This window comes from Pelophylax lessonae (genome assembly GCF_965119305.1).
Source record: "Pelophylax lessonae genome assembly, chromosome: 1".
In the NCBI taxonomy this organism is placed as follows: domain Eukaryota; kingdom Metazoa; phylum Chordata; class Amphibia; order Anura; family Ranidae; genus Pelophylax; species Pelophylax lessonae.
The window spans coordinates 207,045,017-207,063,056 of NC_138768.1; the positions used below are offsets into that span (position 1 = coordinate 207,045,017).

At 39.6% G+C, this 18,040-nt stretch overlaps 1 protein-coding gene across 1 annotated transcript in view; it reads left to right on the top strand.

Annotated features, from left to right (window-relative positions):
• ADAMTS19 (ADAM metallopeptidase with thrombospondin type 1 motif 19) overlaps window positions 1–18,040 on the top strand; it is a gene marked incomplete at its 3' end in the record, with an annotated part of 395,950 nt that overhangs the window by 170,524 nt on the left and 207,386 nt on the right. The window contains exon 9 of the mRNA XM_082272872.1: window positions 14,131–14,271. Within this exon, the coding sequence (XP_082128998.1) occupies window positions 14,131–14,271 (141 nt within the window). The remainder of the gene's footprint in view (window positions 1–14,130; window positions 14,272–18,040) is intronic.

The window sequence follows — 18,040 nt, forward strand, 5'->3', positions numbered from 1 at the left end:
GTCCTTCAGGTGTTTTTTAGCAAACTCCATGCGGGCTTTCATGTGTCTTACACTGAGGAGAGGCTTCCGTCGGGCCACTCTGCCATAAAGCCCCGACTGGTGGAGGGCTGCAGTGATGGTTGACTTTCTACAACTTTCTCCCATCTCCTGACTGTATCTCTGGAGCTCAGCCACAGTGATCTCTGGGTTCTTCTTTACCTCTCTCACCAAGGCTCTTCTCCCCCGATAGCTCAGTTTGGCCGGACGGCCAGCTCTAGGAAGGGTTCTGGTCGTCCCAAACGTCTTCCATTTGAGGATTATGGAGGCCACTGTGCTCTTAGGAACCTTAAGTGCAGCAGAAATCTTTTTGTAACCTTGGCCAGATCTGTGCCTTGCCATAATTCTGTCTCTGAGCTCTTCAGCAAGTTCCTTTGACCTCATGATTCTCATTTGCTCTGACATGCATTGTGATCTGGAAGGTCTTATATAGACAGGTGTGTGGCTTTCCTAATCAAGTCCAATCAGTATAATCAAACACAGCTGGACTCAAATGAAGGTGTAGAACCATCTCAAGGATGATCAGAAGAAATGGAAAGCACCTGAGTTAAATATATGAGTGTCACAGCAAAGGGTCTGAATACTTAGGACCATGTGATATTTCAGTTTTTCTTTTTTAATAAATCTGCAACAATGTCAACAATTCTGTGTTTTTCTGTCAGTATGGGGTGCTATGTGTACATTCATGAGGAAGAAGAATGAACTTAAATGATTTTAGAAAATGGCTGCAATATAACAAAGAGTGAAAAATTTAAGGGGGTCTGAATACTTTCCGTACCCACTGTATATCAGAGTCCGTACAGAAGGCTTTTCCTAAGCCAAAACAACGTACAGTTATGATAGGTGAATTTTCAAAGTGCTCCTACACAGTAAGCAGTCACCATTCACAGATATTTTTTTAAAAGTTCCTAGCACAACCCCTTCATGAGAGGCTCACCAGCCCTTTTAAAACAAGTCAGGTTTCCTGGCAAGTGGACTTGTGCCAGGGTGTTTCCACTAAAAACAAAAATTACAAACAATTTTTTGTGTCTAAAATATACACATGACAAAGAAAAGACATTATGAAACCAAGCACTATGTGCTGATGAAACAAAACCAATACTTGTTGGCTACAATCTCCAGAGGCGTGTTTGGAAAAAAGAAAATGAGAAGCATTTGAAGAAAAGAAACACAGTGCCAATTGTTAAATGTAATGGTGGAACTTTCATGATGTGAGGTTGTGCTGCAGCCAGTAATACAGGAAATATTCTGCAGGTAAAAGAGAGACTCTTAAACTTTTATCCATTTAAGCTAATTATACTTATAAGCCCTGAAGGCTCCCAAACACCAAAACTAAAAATATTGCTAAGTTTAACTAAACCTTTTGTATATATGCACATTGATGTTTAGTAACAAACAAATAACATTAAAAAACACAAATTAATGTATATAAAATGATACTAAAAGTCAGTGTGAAATGCACACTCAATTTTCAACACCAAAAAATTACACTTGGATAGTAGTGAGGAAAAACACAAATTGAAATGCACGCCAGAAAAAACTTCACAGTGGATCTGTGATCAGATATATTTTCCATTTTCATTACATACATGCTATCTAATGTGTCAGTTTAACACTTCTAGGCAGGGCTGGGACAAGGGGTAGGCAGGAGGTGCGGCTGCCCTGGGCACTGTGGTATCATGTGGGGTGGGTGGAGTAGGGACACATGGAGATGGGGGGAAGGGGATTTGTGTTAAGATGGGGAATTGGGACACATGGAGATGGGGGGAAGGGGATTTGTGTTAAGATGGGGAATTTCGGGGGCGGCACAGCGTAAGTATTGTTCTAGGAGGGGGAATTGGGAAATTGGGGGGGGGTGATAAGAGTGGTGATTTAGGGGGATTTGTTTAGGGAGGTGGATGGGGGAAAGAAGATTTCTGCTAGGAGGGGGGATTTGGGGAATATTTGCTTCAGCCTCATGCCTTGTGACTTGCTTTAAAGTGACATTGTTGCATGCTGATCACTGGGGGAGAGAAGAATGGGGAATTGCTTCCTCCTGTCTGCAACAGACTTATTATATCATCTCAGCCTAGGCAAAGTCACTGAATGGAGCTCAAAGATGGCTTAATAACGATTAAAGGTGGAGCTTTATGAAAAATGATACCGTTGCTGTGTATTGTGACATGCCAGAAATGTATTCATGCAGTATTGTAAAGTTAGTGAAAGGTCCATTTTAAAGGAACATGCTTGTAATCCAAGGCACTCGTATATCAAGCAAATTTCCCCATTATAAATAATGGAATCTCAGATGATTCCTTCCACAACCATTTATCTATATAAAAATGATTACAGCAATACAAAATACAGTATAAGGTGTACTGTACAAATAAATCAAATTAACCTGCACTTCAATATACAGTATAACGTGTAATGTAAAAATACAAATAGAAATGTGGTTACATTTAATGAAGGTACAACATTTAGCAACTAAAACAGGCATATCTAAGTATGCAGGCATCCGGGGTAAAGCTGTCCACATAGACTGTCCTCCACACCACCACTGCCATCGACATCATCCCTTGCACGCTGCACTTCATGAGCCCTTCAAGCCTCACTTTCAGATCCCTCTACTGCAGGGTAGTCATCCTGGTCATGATTGCAGACTGAAAGCTGTGAGAGCCACGGTGCCAAGGACGGTCAAAGTGGACAGCTTTACCCCAGATGCCTGCAAACTTAGATGTGCCTGTTTTAATCATCAACAAAGTGAGTTGCTAAATGTTGTACCTTTATTTAATGTAACCAGAAGACGCCCCTCTTCTCTTTTATACAGTACTCAGTTGTGACATTATGCTACTCGTATTGCAAGACAGCGCTCATTTATCAAGTTAAAATTTGTAAAAAAAATGTGCTCATCTTGTAAAACACTCGCAGACCATGTTATTCTTTTTGCACTCTATCTTAGCCCCTCTCTGTCAGCTTTTTCATCTTGCAATTTTCTCCATTTCATCTATTTATACTTTTCTCACTCTATCTGCTCCATTTTCCACGTACTTTTTCTTCTCTTACTTTCACCTCACTGTGTCTACTCCACATTTTATCCCCTCTGACATAATTCTACATATGCATACATCTTTTGCCCCCACTATCTTCTCTGGTTTCCACCCTCTGTGTTTATTATGTCATTTATCCATTCAGTCTGTTCCACCTTCCGCTTTAGTTCATCTACACCACCTTCTTATAACTTTCTCTACTTTATGCCTGTTGCATTCACACCACAGCTGATCACTTTATCCATACTTGTCTTCTTAAATTTTAATAGCAGCTGCTGTCCATAACATCTTTTATCTGCCACCTCCTGATCCCTATCATAACACACAGCATCATCTTCTCATTTTTGAACATCCAAATTTTCAAAAGAAGTCTGACATTTAAAATGACATGAACCTGACAGCTCAAATCAATAATAATGTGCATTCATTATACAATCTCAGTTAAAAAAAAAAAAAAAAAAAGTTATAAATAAATATTCATAGATTACAAAACAGAACTTTCCAAAGCTAGAATATAAAAATATATAAAGAAAAAAAAAAACACGAAAGGTACAAATGGATTCTATTTTGTAAGTTTCATCAAATTGTGATGCTCTTCTAGACAATCAGGTTTTTTTTCTTCATTTTAAAAAGCAGGTTTCCTTACACTATCTATTATTTAGAAAATCTTGTAAAGGTCTGAAAAAAGATGTAGAACTGGCAGTCAGAATAATAAGATCTACCACATCTGTTACATGGACTTTGTTCACTTCAGTTAAAAGAAAAAAAAAATATGTCTATAAAATCTGTATGTCTGAATAGAATTTCAGACACCCAAAAGAAATGCATAAAAAAGTAGCAAGATTTTAAAAAAATGTATGCTTTAGGATTTTTGTTTCTTCAATTCCCTTACTTAATGCATTATATTTGGTCAAGATTATAAAAAAGGCACATTTTCCTAGGTGGAAATATTTATTTCCCTCTATAAAAACATTTAAATTTTTTCAAAGAGGGAATGCATAGTAAAAAAAGACAAACAAAAATCATTAAAAGTTTCCAAATCATACAGTGCTGTAATGTTTTATTTAAAAAAGAATCTCAGAAAATCTTTGATTGACCTAAATCAGGCATACAAATTATAAGTGCATACTGTTGACTGCACTGCTATATTAATTTAAATGTTTATATCTGAAAATGATTTTTAGACCCTAACTTACACATTAAAGTTGTGATGGTATGTTATTGTTTTAATAAAAATTAGACTCTCAGGATATGAAAAACTGCATTGTTATTTTGTCATAACAATTCAATTTTTAGTATCTTGAGAGTTTAATACTGAAAGCCCTTTTGGCAGATCTTTAAGAGACAAAAATGTAAAGAGTTCACCTTTAAAAACCCATTACAACTGGCACAAATTTTCTGATCATTACAAACCTTTCTGAAAGAAAAAAAGTTACATTGGTTTTTACAATAAAAACATTTTTATTTGACTGCGCAACCATTTTCCATCTGACAATGAAATTATTTAGCTGTTTGTTATATCATACACTGTCATGTAGGATTCTCTCTAACTGCTTAAAGCGGAATTCCAGCCTAAACACACACTTACCTGTCCAACAGTCCAGCAATGCGACTGCCCGAAGTCACGCTCTTCTCCCTCTCTGGTCTGCGGCTCCGGCATCACTGGTGTGGGCACCCGGCTGTGACAGTTTGCGGCTTCACAGCTGGGTACGCACTGCTCATGCGCGAGTTGCACTACGCGCCGTGATTGGCCGGCAATCTTCTGTGACCTCTGACATGTCCCAGAAGATTGCAGGGAGAGAGGAGAACTTCCGCTCAGGGTGCCGCGGCGCTCCGAGCGGAAGTGGGAGCGGGTACCTGTCAAAACTAGGTATCCGCTCCCCCACCCCCACAAAAAAATTACATGCCAAATGTAGCATGTCAGGGGGTTAGAACTACCTAAAGCGGAAGTTCCACTTTTGGGTGGAACTCCGCTTTAAGGTCGGCCCTATAGCAGTTTTACTGCCTCCGGGGCGGCTCCTCTGTACCTGATCATGTAAATACGTGATCCAGCTCTTCCAGGTAGCAGGCGCGAATGTGTGCCACCGGCAGCTCGCTCCCACTGTCATTATACACAGCAGGAGCTGAGTGGAGGGTACCGCGAATTCAATGTCTGCCGACACCTGCCGATCCTTCGTATGTAAACAAGGCAGCTCGGCGTTCTGTCAGTAGGGAACGCATGGATCCTGTGTTCCTGCAAACCAGGGACAAGGATCCATGTCTTCCCCTAGTGAAAGCACCTCCCGTAGTACACAGAAACACTGGCTAGGCACACAGTTAACCCTTTGACCGCTCCTGATGTTAACCCCTTCCCAGCTAGTGTCATTAGTACAGTGACAGTGAAAATGTTTTAGCACTGATTGCTGTATTAGTGTCACTGGTCCCCAAAAAGTGTCAGCTAAATGTTCACCGCAATCAATATAAGTCGCTGTTGGCCATCATTACTAGTAAAAAAAAATATCCCATAGTTTGTAGACGCTATAACCTTTGTGCAAATCAATCAGTATACACTCATTAGGATTTTTTTTAAACAACAATATGTAGCAGAATACTTATTGGCCTAAATTGATGAAGAAATTTGATTCTTTCAATTTTTTTAATGGCTATGTTTTATAGCAGAAAGTAAAACCTTTTTGTTTTATTTTTCAAAATTGTTTATAGTGCAAAAATTAAATAATGCAGAGGTGATCAAATAGCACCAAAAGAAAGCTCTATATGCGGGAAAAATTACATAAATGTTATCTGAGTACAACTGCGCAATTGTCAGTTAAAGTAATGCAAAGTGCCGTATTGCAAAAAATGACCTGATCGTGAAGGGGGGCGGTAAATCTTACGAAGGTGAAATGGCTAATAATGAAAAAAGTAAACAGTCCATTTTTCAGGTGAAGTGCATTGCTAGCTAGCAGCAACATTCATTCATAATAGATATGAATATTCAAATAGGTGGATTTACTAAAGGAAAAGTGAATTTTGACTTTGCAAGGTACTGTAAATGTTCATTTAGCTCAGTGAATAAAGTAAAGCAACTCTTGGGTCATCCAATGATGTGCAAGAAAAATTTGTGGCTGGATATTAAAAATATATCTAAAGTCAAATGTTCTTCTGTTAAATAGAGTATAGAATGATTAAAAAACTGTTAGCTTTTTTTTTTGTCCATGTCTCATTCAGGAAATTTAATTTCAATTCCTCTTTCAGGGATAAAACAGGAAGTGAGAAGAAAATGTTTTCAAATTAGGGAGAATAACCTTTTTAAACACTTTTTAAGTCCTTTAAAATTATTTGCAAAAATTATCACTATGACAAATAGAGAGGATGAGTTTCCCCAGCAGGGATACAGAAAATGTAAAAAACGCCAAGAAACCATTGGAGAGAAAGCAAAGCTTTGTAACACTTACCAAAAAAAATATGTAGTTAATACTTTTTAGGGTGCAAGCTCAATGCCAAATACCGATCAAACTAAAATTAAAGAATTGATACGGTATAAATGTAAGCTACACATTGCAATTAACCTTATAAAGTATTGATTCTCCACCCCCATTGGTGTTTTTTCAGGTTTTGTACTACAACCTGGATTTCTTGGGGCTTTGTACACGCCTACAACTTTGCAGAAGCAAAATATTTTTTCCATTTCATTTTGTGATAACAGATTTAATGGTGCTCTGTGGGATCTTCAAAGTTTGGGATTTTTTTACAACCCAATCCCAAATTTATATTTCTCCAGAAATTTGTCTCTGACATGTTTGGAGAGCTCCTTTGTTTTCTTCATGTTACTTACTTAGTATTGCAGATCCGGGTCCTTTCACAATAGGTGTACTGTTTTTATATTGACACCATGTGACAGATCACATTGATTGGTTTAACAACATCTTTCTTTGGGATTCACAGCAAAGGGGGTGACAGCTTTTTCACACTCACAATTTCTGTATTTTTTTTGTCGTAAAAACCATCTTATCTTTTGCTTTTAATGATAAAGGAGAGATTTGGGGTTGTTTTGATCCCAGATCTCTCCATAAAGAGGACTTAACATCCTTTTTTCTATTACAAGGGATGTTTACATTCCTTGTAATATGATTAACCACTTTACCACCAGAGGATTTTGCTGTCTTACGCCCAGGCCACTTTTTGCGATTCAGCGCTGTGCGACTTTAACTGACAATTGCGCTGTCGTGCGTCGCCGTTCCCAAACGAAATTTATGTCTTTTTTTTCCCACAAACAGAGCTTTCTTTTGGTGGTATTTGATCACCTGTGCGATTTTTACTTTTTGCGCTATAAACAAAAAAATAGCGTTTATTTTGAAAAAATAACAATATTTTTAACATTTTTTTATATGAAATTCCCCCCCCCCCCCCAAAAATGTAAAAATCAAAATTTTTTTACATTTTTGGCCAATTTGTTTTCTGCTACCTATGTTTGGTAAAAAAAATCACAATAAGCGTATTTTGATTGGTTTGCGCAAAAGTTATTGAGTTTACTATCTATGGGAAAAATTCCTGTTATTTTTGGTGTTTTTTTTTAACGCGTAATGGCGGCGATCTGCAATTTTTTTTGCAGGACTGTGACATTGCGGCGGACAGATTGGACCCTTGACTGACATTTTTGACACTTTTGGGGGTACCAGTGACATTACTGCAGTAATCAGTGCTATAAATATGCACTGTTACTGTAAAAATGACACTGGCAGGGAAGGGGTTAACTTTATTGGAGAGGGAGGGGTTAATGTATGCCTGGTGCTTACTAACGTGTGTGGGGGGAGGTGACTGAGTGACACAGGGACAGATCCCATGTTCAGCTATGCTGAACACTGCAATCTGTCACTACTTGTCATTTAGGAGATCCGCCCGCTCTGTTTACACAAGCGGGCGGATCTCCAAACTCGATTCCCCGAAGATCGGGGAAGAGCAGCGGCGATCGCCGCCGCTTCCCCCCTGGCCTGACTCCCACTGTGACTGAAAACAGCGGGAGCGCGCCTGCGGCGGCGCGCGAGCGCCGGCTACAGGGGGAGGAGTCCAGCGACGTAGGTCTACGTCGCTGGACGGAATCGAGCCCCTTTGCCGCAGTACAGTCAACGTGACTGGTCGGCAAGTGGTTAAAAGTGATTAAAAAAAAAATAATTAAAGGGACAGTGTAAAAATAAAAAATAAAATAAATAAAAAAAAAAATTAAAGTGCCCCCATCCCTCCGTGCCCACGTGCAGAAGCGATACCATTTGTAACGTACGTACGTATATGTAAACAGTATTTACACCACACATGCGAGAACAATAATGGTTGTGCTAGACCTCCTCTGTAACTCTAAACAGGTAACCTATAAAATTTTTTAGAGCATCGCATATGGAGATTTTTAAGTAGCGAAGTTTGTCGCCATTCCATGAGCGTGCGCAATTTTAAAGCATGACTTTTACTCACCGTAACATCATCTTTCATATTTTAGAAAATAATTGGGGTATAAATTGTGTTTTTTTTTTAATTAATTAACCACTTAAGCCCCAGAAGATTTCAACCCCTTCCTGACTAGGGGGTATTTTGCTATTCGGCACTGCGTGACTTTAACGGACAATTGCGCGATCGTGCGACGCTGTACCCAAATAAAATTGACGTCCTTTTTTTCCCACAAACAGAGCTTTCTTTTGGTGGTATTTGATCACCTGTGCGATTTTTTGATCATGCGCTATAAACAAAAAAAGAGCGACAATATTTTTCACATTTTTTTATATGAAATTCCCCCCAAAAATGTAAAAATCTAAATGTTTTAACATTTTAGGCCAATTTGTTTTTTGCTACATATGTTTGGTAAAAAAATTGCAAAAAGGTATTTTGATTGGTTTGCGCAAAAGTTATTGCGTTTACTAACTAAGGGAAAGATTTTTGTTATTTTTATTGTTTTTTTTTTAACGAGTAATGGCGGCGATGTGCAATTTTTTTTGTGGGACTGCGACATTGCGGTGGACAGATCGGACCCTTGACTGACATTTTTGACACTTTTGGGGTTACCAGTGACATTACTACAGTAATCAGTGCTATACATATGCACTGTTACTGTAAAAATGACACTGGCAGGGTAGGGGTTAACTTTATTGGAGAAGGAGGGGTTAAGTGTGTCCCTAGGGGCATGATTCTTACTGTGCAGGGATGTGGCTTTTCATGTAACAGCAAAGATCTACGATCCTACATAGCAGGACCGTATGATCTCTGCTGTTACACAAGGGAGAATGACAGGCGGCTTTGTTTACATTAGCCGCCTGCCTTTCTCCCTCTGTAACGGACGATCGCGAGTGACCGGCGGACATCGGGTCCGCCAGTCACACGCGCGGGGATCAGAGTGAGTGAGTGGGGGCGGGAGCGCGCCTCCGGCGGCATGCGCTTGCCCCCTATTGGCTCGCAGGCGAGTGACGTACACTTTGCCTGCACGGGGCTGACTGCCGCAGTATATGTACTTGCGGCAGTCGGCAAGCGGTTAAAGTGTATTTATTCTATTTAAAATTGCTTTGAAAAACTGCTATGCAAATACCTCATCACATAAAAAATTGCAACAATCACCATTTTATTCCCTAGGGTCTCTGCTTGAAAAAAATATATAATGTTTGGTGGCTACAAGTAATTTTAAACCAAAAAATACTGATTTAAGCTTGTAAACAAAAAGTGCTAGAAAAGGCTTAATCTTCAAGTGGTTATAGCTGAACTCCCAGTTTAATTTAACTTTAAAAAGGTAATTTGGTCCAAACTGGTCTGAATTAACTTTTCTTTCAATAACAGATGTACTAGCTAGGAATGCTATATAAACTGTATGTAGCATCAGTTACATACAGTATACAGCAATGTGTCCTGGCAGTGGTACAGGAACTTCTCATCGCGTTACCAGAACAAACTCAAGTTGAGCTAAGCTCTACTTAGATATTCCCAGGAAGCTTTGTTTTTTATGCAAGAATACAAGGCTCCTTCCTGCAGGAAATAGTCAGTTTGGGCCAGTTTGGTCCAAACTAACTATTTATTGTTAGATACCTGGTATACAGTGGGTACGGAAAGTATTCAGACCCCCTTAAATTTTTCACTCTTTGTTATATTGCAGCCATTTGCTAAAATCATTTAAGTTCATTCTTCTTCCTCATGAATGTACACATAGCACCCCATACTGACAGAAAAACACAGAATTGTTGACATTGTTGCAGATTTATTAAAAAAGAAAAACTGAAATATCACATGGTCCTAAGTATTCAGACCCTTTGCTGTGACACTCATATATTTAACTCAGGTGCTTTCCATTTCTTCTGATCATCCTTGAGATGGTTCTACACCTTCATTTGAGTCCAGCTGTGTTTGATTATACTGATTGGACTTGATTAGGAAAGCCACACACCTGTCTATATAAGACCTTCCAGATCACAATGCGTGTCAGAGCAAATAAGAATCATGAGGTCAAAGGAACTGCCTGAAGAGCTCAGAGACAGAATTGTGGCAAGGCACAGATCTGGCCAAGGTTACAAAAAGATTTCTGCTGCACTTAAGGTTCCTAAGAGCACAGTGGCCTCCATAATCCTCAAATGGAAGACGTTTGGGACGACCAGAACCCTTCCTAGAGCTGGCTGTCCGGCCAAACTTAGCTATCGGGGGAGAAGAGCCTTGGTGAGAGAGGTAAAGAAGAACCCAAAGATCACTGTGGCTGAGCTCCAGAGATGCAGATAGGAGATGGGAGAAAGTTGTAGAAAGTCAACCATCACTGCAGCCCTCCACCAGTCGGGGCTTTATGGCAGAGTGGCCCGACGGAAGCCTCTCCTCAGTGTAAGACACATGAAAGCCCGAATGGAGTTTGCTAAAAAACACCTGAAGGACTCCAAGATGGTGATAAATAAGATTCTCTGGTCTGATGAGACCAAAATAGAACTTTTTGGCCTTAATTCTAAGCGGTATGTGTGGAGAAAACCAGGCACTGCTCATCACCTGTCCAATACAGTGCCAACAGTGAAGCATGGTGGTGGCAGCATCATGCTGTGGGGGTGTTTTTCAGCTGCAGGGACAGGACGACTGGTTGCAATCAAGGGAAAGATGAATGCGGCCAAGTACAGGGATATCCTGGACAAAAACCTTCTCCAGAGTGCTCTGGACCTCAGACTGGGCCGAAGGTTTACCTTCCAACAAGACAATGACCCTAAGCACACAGCTAAAATAACGAAGGAGTGGCTTCACAACAACTCCGTGACTGTTCTTGAATGGCCCAGCCAGAGCCCTGACTTAAACCCAATTGAGCATCTCTGGAGAGACCTAAAAATGGCTGTCCACCAACGTTTACCATCCAACCTGACAGAACTGGAGAGGATCTGCAAGGAGGAATGGCAGAGGATCCCCAAATCCAGGTGTGAAAGACTTGTTGCATCTTTCCCAAAAAGACTCCTGGCTGTATTAGATCAAAAGGGGGCTTCTACTAAATACTGAGCAAAGGGTCTGAATACTTAGGACCATGTGATATTTCAGTTTTTCTTTTTTTAATAAATCTGCAACAATGTCAACAATTCTGTGTTTTTCTGTCAGTATGGGGTGCTATGTGTACATTCATGAGGAAGAAGAATGAACCTAAATGATTTTAGCAAATGGCTGCAATGTAACAAAGAGTGAAAAATTTAAGGGGGTCTGAATACTTTCCGTACCCACTGTAAGGCTTTATTATTGTTTGTGTCACAATAAAATATATTTGTCACCTTCAAATTTGAAGGACTGTGGTGTTTATCACACGATACAACCCCCTCCCCACCCCATTCCCAGCAAATCCATTTTCATTCCAGGTTGTAAGACAACAAAACAGGAAATACACCATGGGGGGGGGGGGGATATTTTTTTGCGAGGCATAGTAAATACTCAGTATATAATGTATATAGCAGAAGAACCCCCCCCTCCCAATCACCCCTAAAAGAATTAAAAAATATACATTATAACCCCTTTCTTTTCAAATACCCCTTCTCAGTACATAGCTGACCTAGATACTTGAGCTTATCCTACTGTTTCTAATTTATCTGCTGATTTTTTATATATTAACTCTGCTAGGGAACCACCATGTATTTTCTCTGCATTATGTTTTTTTTATAATTACATTATATACATATTTAAATCCATATTAAAATCCATATTTCATTTTACTTGTTCATTATATTAATGTTTAATGTTATTTAAATTATATTTAGTTGGGGAACAGTTTTGCCTAACCAATCACTAGGTGGCCTATTTATGTTATAGTATATGATTTGACTTTACTGTGCATGGGTCTGGGCTTCTAGGATTATATACAGTATATCCTACAGTAAATGCTAGTACACTAAAGGCTCATGCACAGTGGGCATTTAAATTTCTCTTTTGAACACCTTTTAATACTGGCAGGATAAAGCAGCTTAAAAAACCCACCTAAAGCCATGTATTGCACAGCGTTTAGATGTGTTTAGACAAGTTTAGTTACATTTAGGCGCATTAAGCATTTGAGTGTTTATGGATTGCATTGGTCAGAATATTAATTTATTCTGGCTACAGGAATGAATGGATTCTCAAAAGGTAACCTTTTACACTCAATCAGGCGTGCCATGCATTTCTTCTGCCCCAAAATCTCCTCTCCTGAACGCATCGGTAATTGTTTTTTTTTCAGCCTGTAAACGCTTCCCTTTTAATATGTGTGTAAATGTGTGCATGGACTAACATAGAGGTCGTTTTACAGGCTGAAAAAATATATTTTAATCACCAGTAAAATACTTTTTTTTTTTAAAGTCCTGTGTGCATGAGCTCTTAAGAATAAATAATAAGTTAGAAAAAAAATATGCATAAAAAATCTCTCAAAAAATGTCCCAACAGCAACCCTTCCTAATTGTACTAATAATAAACAGTACAGTATTTTTCGGACCATAAGGCACACCGGATTATAAAGCGCAGTATCAGTTAACAGTCAATTTTCAAACTATTTTCATATATAAGGCGCACCGGATTATAAGGCGCACTTTTTTTGTGCAACGTTGATCCGCACGGGGTTTACTGGCAGGTACTCAATTTGCAAACATCTTTCACGGATCGGCGTAGCCTTTAAACGCAGCCTAAAAAGAATGAAAACACTAAAAAAAATACAGAGAAAAATCACTCACTTTTATTAAACTTTTAAACAGCTTTATTTTACAGTCGGCTCTATTCATCTTCCATGAAACCTTCGAACTCTTCACCCTCCGTATCGGAGTTCAATGTGAAACAGAAATTGTTTTGAGATCCCTTCAGTACTCAAGGTTCATATATAAGGCGCACCGGATTATAAGGCGCACTGCTGGTTTTTGATCAAATTTTAGGATTTTCAGTGTGTCTTATAGTCCGAAAAATACGATATATTCTTAAAGCAGTGAATGTGACATTCATCAAACATTCACTGGTGAATCAATCACTGATGTTTAAAATGTATAACCAGGAGATTCACCTGCAGTAAACGTTTGGGAAACATCCGATTAACTGCTTCATAATCAAGCCTATAAGAGATTTTTGCAGTCTCTATACACACTAGAGTAATTCCTCTTTTCATGGTGACATAACAGGAAGTGACAGAAAATCTCACCAGAGGGAAAACAGATTTAAAAAATGTAAAATAAGTTTTAATCCTTTCCCACCCTTTTGAAGACTTTGACTGCAGTTTCATTTTATGACTTATACATGTATATAAACAACACAGACAAAATGCAAGCTATTGGTATAAAAACAACACAATACAACCCCCCCCCCCCCCCCCCACACACACACACACACTTATTAATTTGAACCGTTATTATTATTAATAATGTGAGCAATGTTTTCTATTATAACTTGATTATTTTATATTATATCATTCTCAATTATTTAACCCAAATAGAGATATATTGTAGAACAAAACATAAAGTGCATTTCAATTCTCATAACTAGCAAAACAGTTTTTACTATGTCTATGTTTAAAATTATTTAGAAAGCTAAATCTGCTATATTTGTAAGAAGATGGTTGTAAAAGTTTTTATGATAATTTTTCTTTTATATGTGATAAAACTAGCATGGGTATCAATCATGACAATGACCACCCATCCTGTGCAGACGGCCTTCACATTATGTCAGGAGAATGGATCAAGGGGCAGAATCTGGGAGATGTTTCATGGTCCAGATGTAGTCGAGAAGACCTTGAAAGATTTCTAAGGTAATTATTTTGAATTGTTGAATTATAGAATTTGATCTCATGTGCTATGTCCGTAGGACCTTCCAATCCATCTCATGTTATTGTAGGAGCAGAGTAATAAGTAATTTAAACATCTGTGTCAAAAAAACATTTGTAATTAACTATGTCAACTTACTGTTTCCCTCTAATGCATATCAAATGTTACATTATAAATTGTTCAAGTCATCTACCTTACACATCCTTCAGATGTTATTACATTGTCTCATGCAATCTAGAGCAGCTGGCAATTTAATGAGTCACTAGAACAAACATTACATAAATTATTGTTTTTTTTGTCATTTTGTTAATTCCACTTGTTAGTTACATATTATACTAATGACTGTTTCATGTCCAGAAATAATGTATTGAAATGGTTTATTATTAAAAGTCAAAGTATCATTCTAGGCTTTATTTGACCTTTGTGAAAAGCAAAGTATAAGTCTGACTCACAGAAAGTGATTTAAATATTCCAATAGGGTTTGCATGGAACAAAATGAGCATTAACGTGCAAGGTAAAATTTGTGTTTGGTAATTAAATAGCAACTCTGCATGATTAGTAGACCCAGTGACTGAACTCACTATTTCCCTCCAGAAAACACTATAATATAAGGCTGCTCTTTTGGAAAAAAAAATAATATAAGGCTGCTGTAAACTATGTATTGCTTGCTCTCTCCTGTCACATCTCTAACAATTCAAAGATAGAAGTTGTAAAACTGTGTTCAAAAACCTGTTCTACTTACTTTTATTTTCCTTCCTTCATCACTCCCTGCTCCATTGGCTGAGGGGATGAGGGAAAGGGGGGCGGGGGTTGGTTGATGGCCTTCTAGCCATACAACCAGTGTAAGAATGTTCACAAAAGAAATTGCCTGCAATAGTCTGATTTGTAGTGCAATATCTAAAACCATTATTAGATTGGAAAGCAAGAGAAATGGCTTGTTTTACGTCAATTGCTTTCATAGGTTGCCACGTAGATAGAGATGGGCTACTGTTGGCCTTTGTGGAAGCCTATTGCATATACCTGCCTTCTATGTGTTGGCGGTGACTACTCTCAGAATAATTCAAAAGCCGGAACTGATAGCCCGCCAACTACTGCCATATAAACTGGTGGACTCAGAGGCTTTTCGAAAATTTGTGGCCATTGGAACACCACAATGGAAGGTCCCAGGAACAAAATATTTCTCGCAGAAGGGCATCCCAGAGCTATATGGCCATGTTCAGTGGCAAGTGAATGTATCTCTGGCACACAGTGTCGATGCCAAGATTCATCTGACCACAGACACGTGGTCTAGCAAACACAGGCAGGGAAGGTATATAACTTTTACTGCCCAGTGGGTGAACCTTCTGATGGCCGTCAAGCATGTAACCCATGGCACCCGTGTAGATTTGGTTTTACCGCTACGGATTGCATGCAGGCCTGCCTCTTCTTCTCCTCCTCCTACTCCATCCTCCCTCTCCTCCTCGGCTGACTCCTCCTTTTCTGCTGCTACTGTCTCTTCCGCTGCCCCGCCCAAGATCCCCAGAACCTATTCGACATGCCAGGTGAGACGTTGCCATGCTGTGCTGCGTCTGTTGTGCCTGGAAGCCAAGAGCCACACTGGTCCTGCACTACTTTCAGCTTTTCGTTCCCAGGCAGATCAGTGGCTAACACCGCTCAATTTGACAGTTGGTAAAGTGGTGTGCGACAATGGTGCCAATCTGCTGAGCACGCTAAAACAGGACAAAATTACACATGTGCCATGCATGGCACACGTCCTGAACTTGGTCGTGCAGCGATTCGTTGTCAAATACACTGGGGTCCAGGACACCTTGCGGCAGGCCAGGAAAATCTCGGCCCATTTCACACAGCCATGGCTTGACTTGCTGACATTCAGCGGCGACACAACCTGCCCGTCAGACGTCTTATTTGTGACTGCCCGACGCGATGGAACAGAACCTTGTATATATGCTTGATAGGCTGCTCCAGCAGAAATGTGCAGTTAATGACTACCTGTACAAACTCTGCGGCAGGACAGGTTCTGGGGAGCTTGTTTTTTTTTCACCGCGCCAGTGGTTCCTCAAGAGCAACGCATGCAGACTTCTGTGGCTATTTGATGAGATCACCAAACTGGTCAGTCGCAGCCAGGGCGCCATCAGTGACATTGTACCTTACGCCTTATTTCTGGAGCATTCATGGCGTCGTGTCATTGATCAAGCCGTCGAGGAGCAGGAGCAGGAAGATGAGAAAGACGCAATGCTGGATGAATATAGAAAGCATATTATAGTGGTGTGAAATTGTGCAGCATTGTGACTGGTGAGTGGTTCTGCAGCGATACTACAACTACAAAGAGTGACAAACGCAATTAGAAAAAGTGTTATAACTGGTGTGATAGACCAGTGGCCCCCCAAAACGACAGATTGAAGCGGGGTGTTATATAACAATATACTTTCATAATAGTGTATTTGGATACTGCAGAAGTTTTGCCTCTGCATCATCAATGTCACCTTCCCCACCACTAACATTAGAGACCTCGGAGTAGGCAGCAACAGCGGGGACCAACCTCCTTGGACTGATCTGGGTACTGTCGTCAGACTGCTCAGTGGCGGCTGTTGATACCTCCTTTTCCTGATCCGATGCCAAGAATGGCTGTGCATCGTAAAGTGTCACTAACAGTCTGTCTCTGCTCCCCATAGCAACCTCTCACCAGTCACAATGCTGCATAATACAAATCCACTATAATATACTTTCTATATTAGAAAGTATATTATAAGTGTATTACACCCCTATATACTGCACACCAAACAATAGTACACCTATACCAGTCCTTAAAATTTGTGTCACTAACAGTCTGTCCCTGCTCCACACAGCAACCCCTCTCTACACTGACAAAAGACAGAATATAGGTCAAACAATAGTACACCTATACCAGTCCTTAAAAGGACTTTTGTGGACCTATTACCTAGCAATTTGTGTCACTGATAGTCTGTCCCTGCTCCACACAGCAAACCTCTCCCTACACTGACAAAAGGCAGAATGTAAAATGGCAGCCAGATCAGGTCTATTTATAAGGTAGGGGGTATGTCCATGTGCTGAAATGTCTCAATTGGCTGTCCTGTACCACCTGATGGATGTGTCATGGGTCAAAGTTCTTCACAATGTAAAAGAATATGGCGGCCGCGAACATCGCCATATGTTCGCATGATCGGCAAATAGCGAACAAGCAAAGTTCGCTATAACCGACCGCTGGGCGAACCGCAAGGTCATCTCTACAGTTTAGTATTAGCAATAAAGGTTTCCTAAATCTCTTTCAATACTTATAGGTCCTGATATAAAAAAGAAGAAAGCTAGTGGTTTTATGTACTTGCAATTGATCATTATTATTTTTAGGCTTATAAATGTGTTCATAAAAGTACAAATAGTATTTTTGAGTGCATCTACAAGCTATATTATGGTAATTGTTTTTATAATTATTAAAAAAATAATGTTTCAAATTGTGCATCAACTTTATAGTTTTAATTGCATGTGTTAGCATATTGTCAAGTCTTCCATAGTATCTAATTATAATAATAGGGTCAGAGAGTTTTTCGCTTTATGAGGGGAAGGCTGACATATCTCAGATACCACACCAGGAATCATGCTGTAGGAGATGGAGACATTTCTGGGGCAGGGGCCTCTACTGTCTTAGTGTTGTCTAGACACAGGACTGAGCCTCAGTTCCAATGCTCAGCCCTGGTAACACCTCCTTAACCTTGCTCTGGAGACCAATGAGCCATG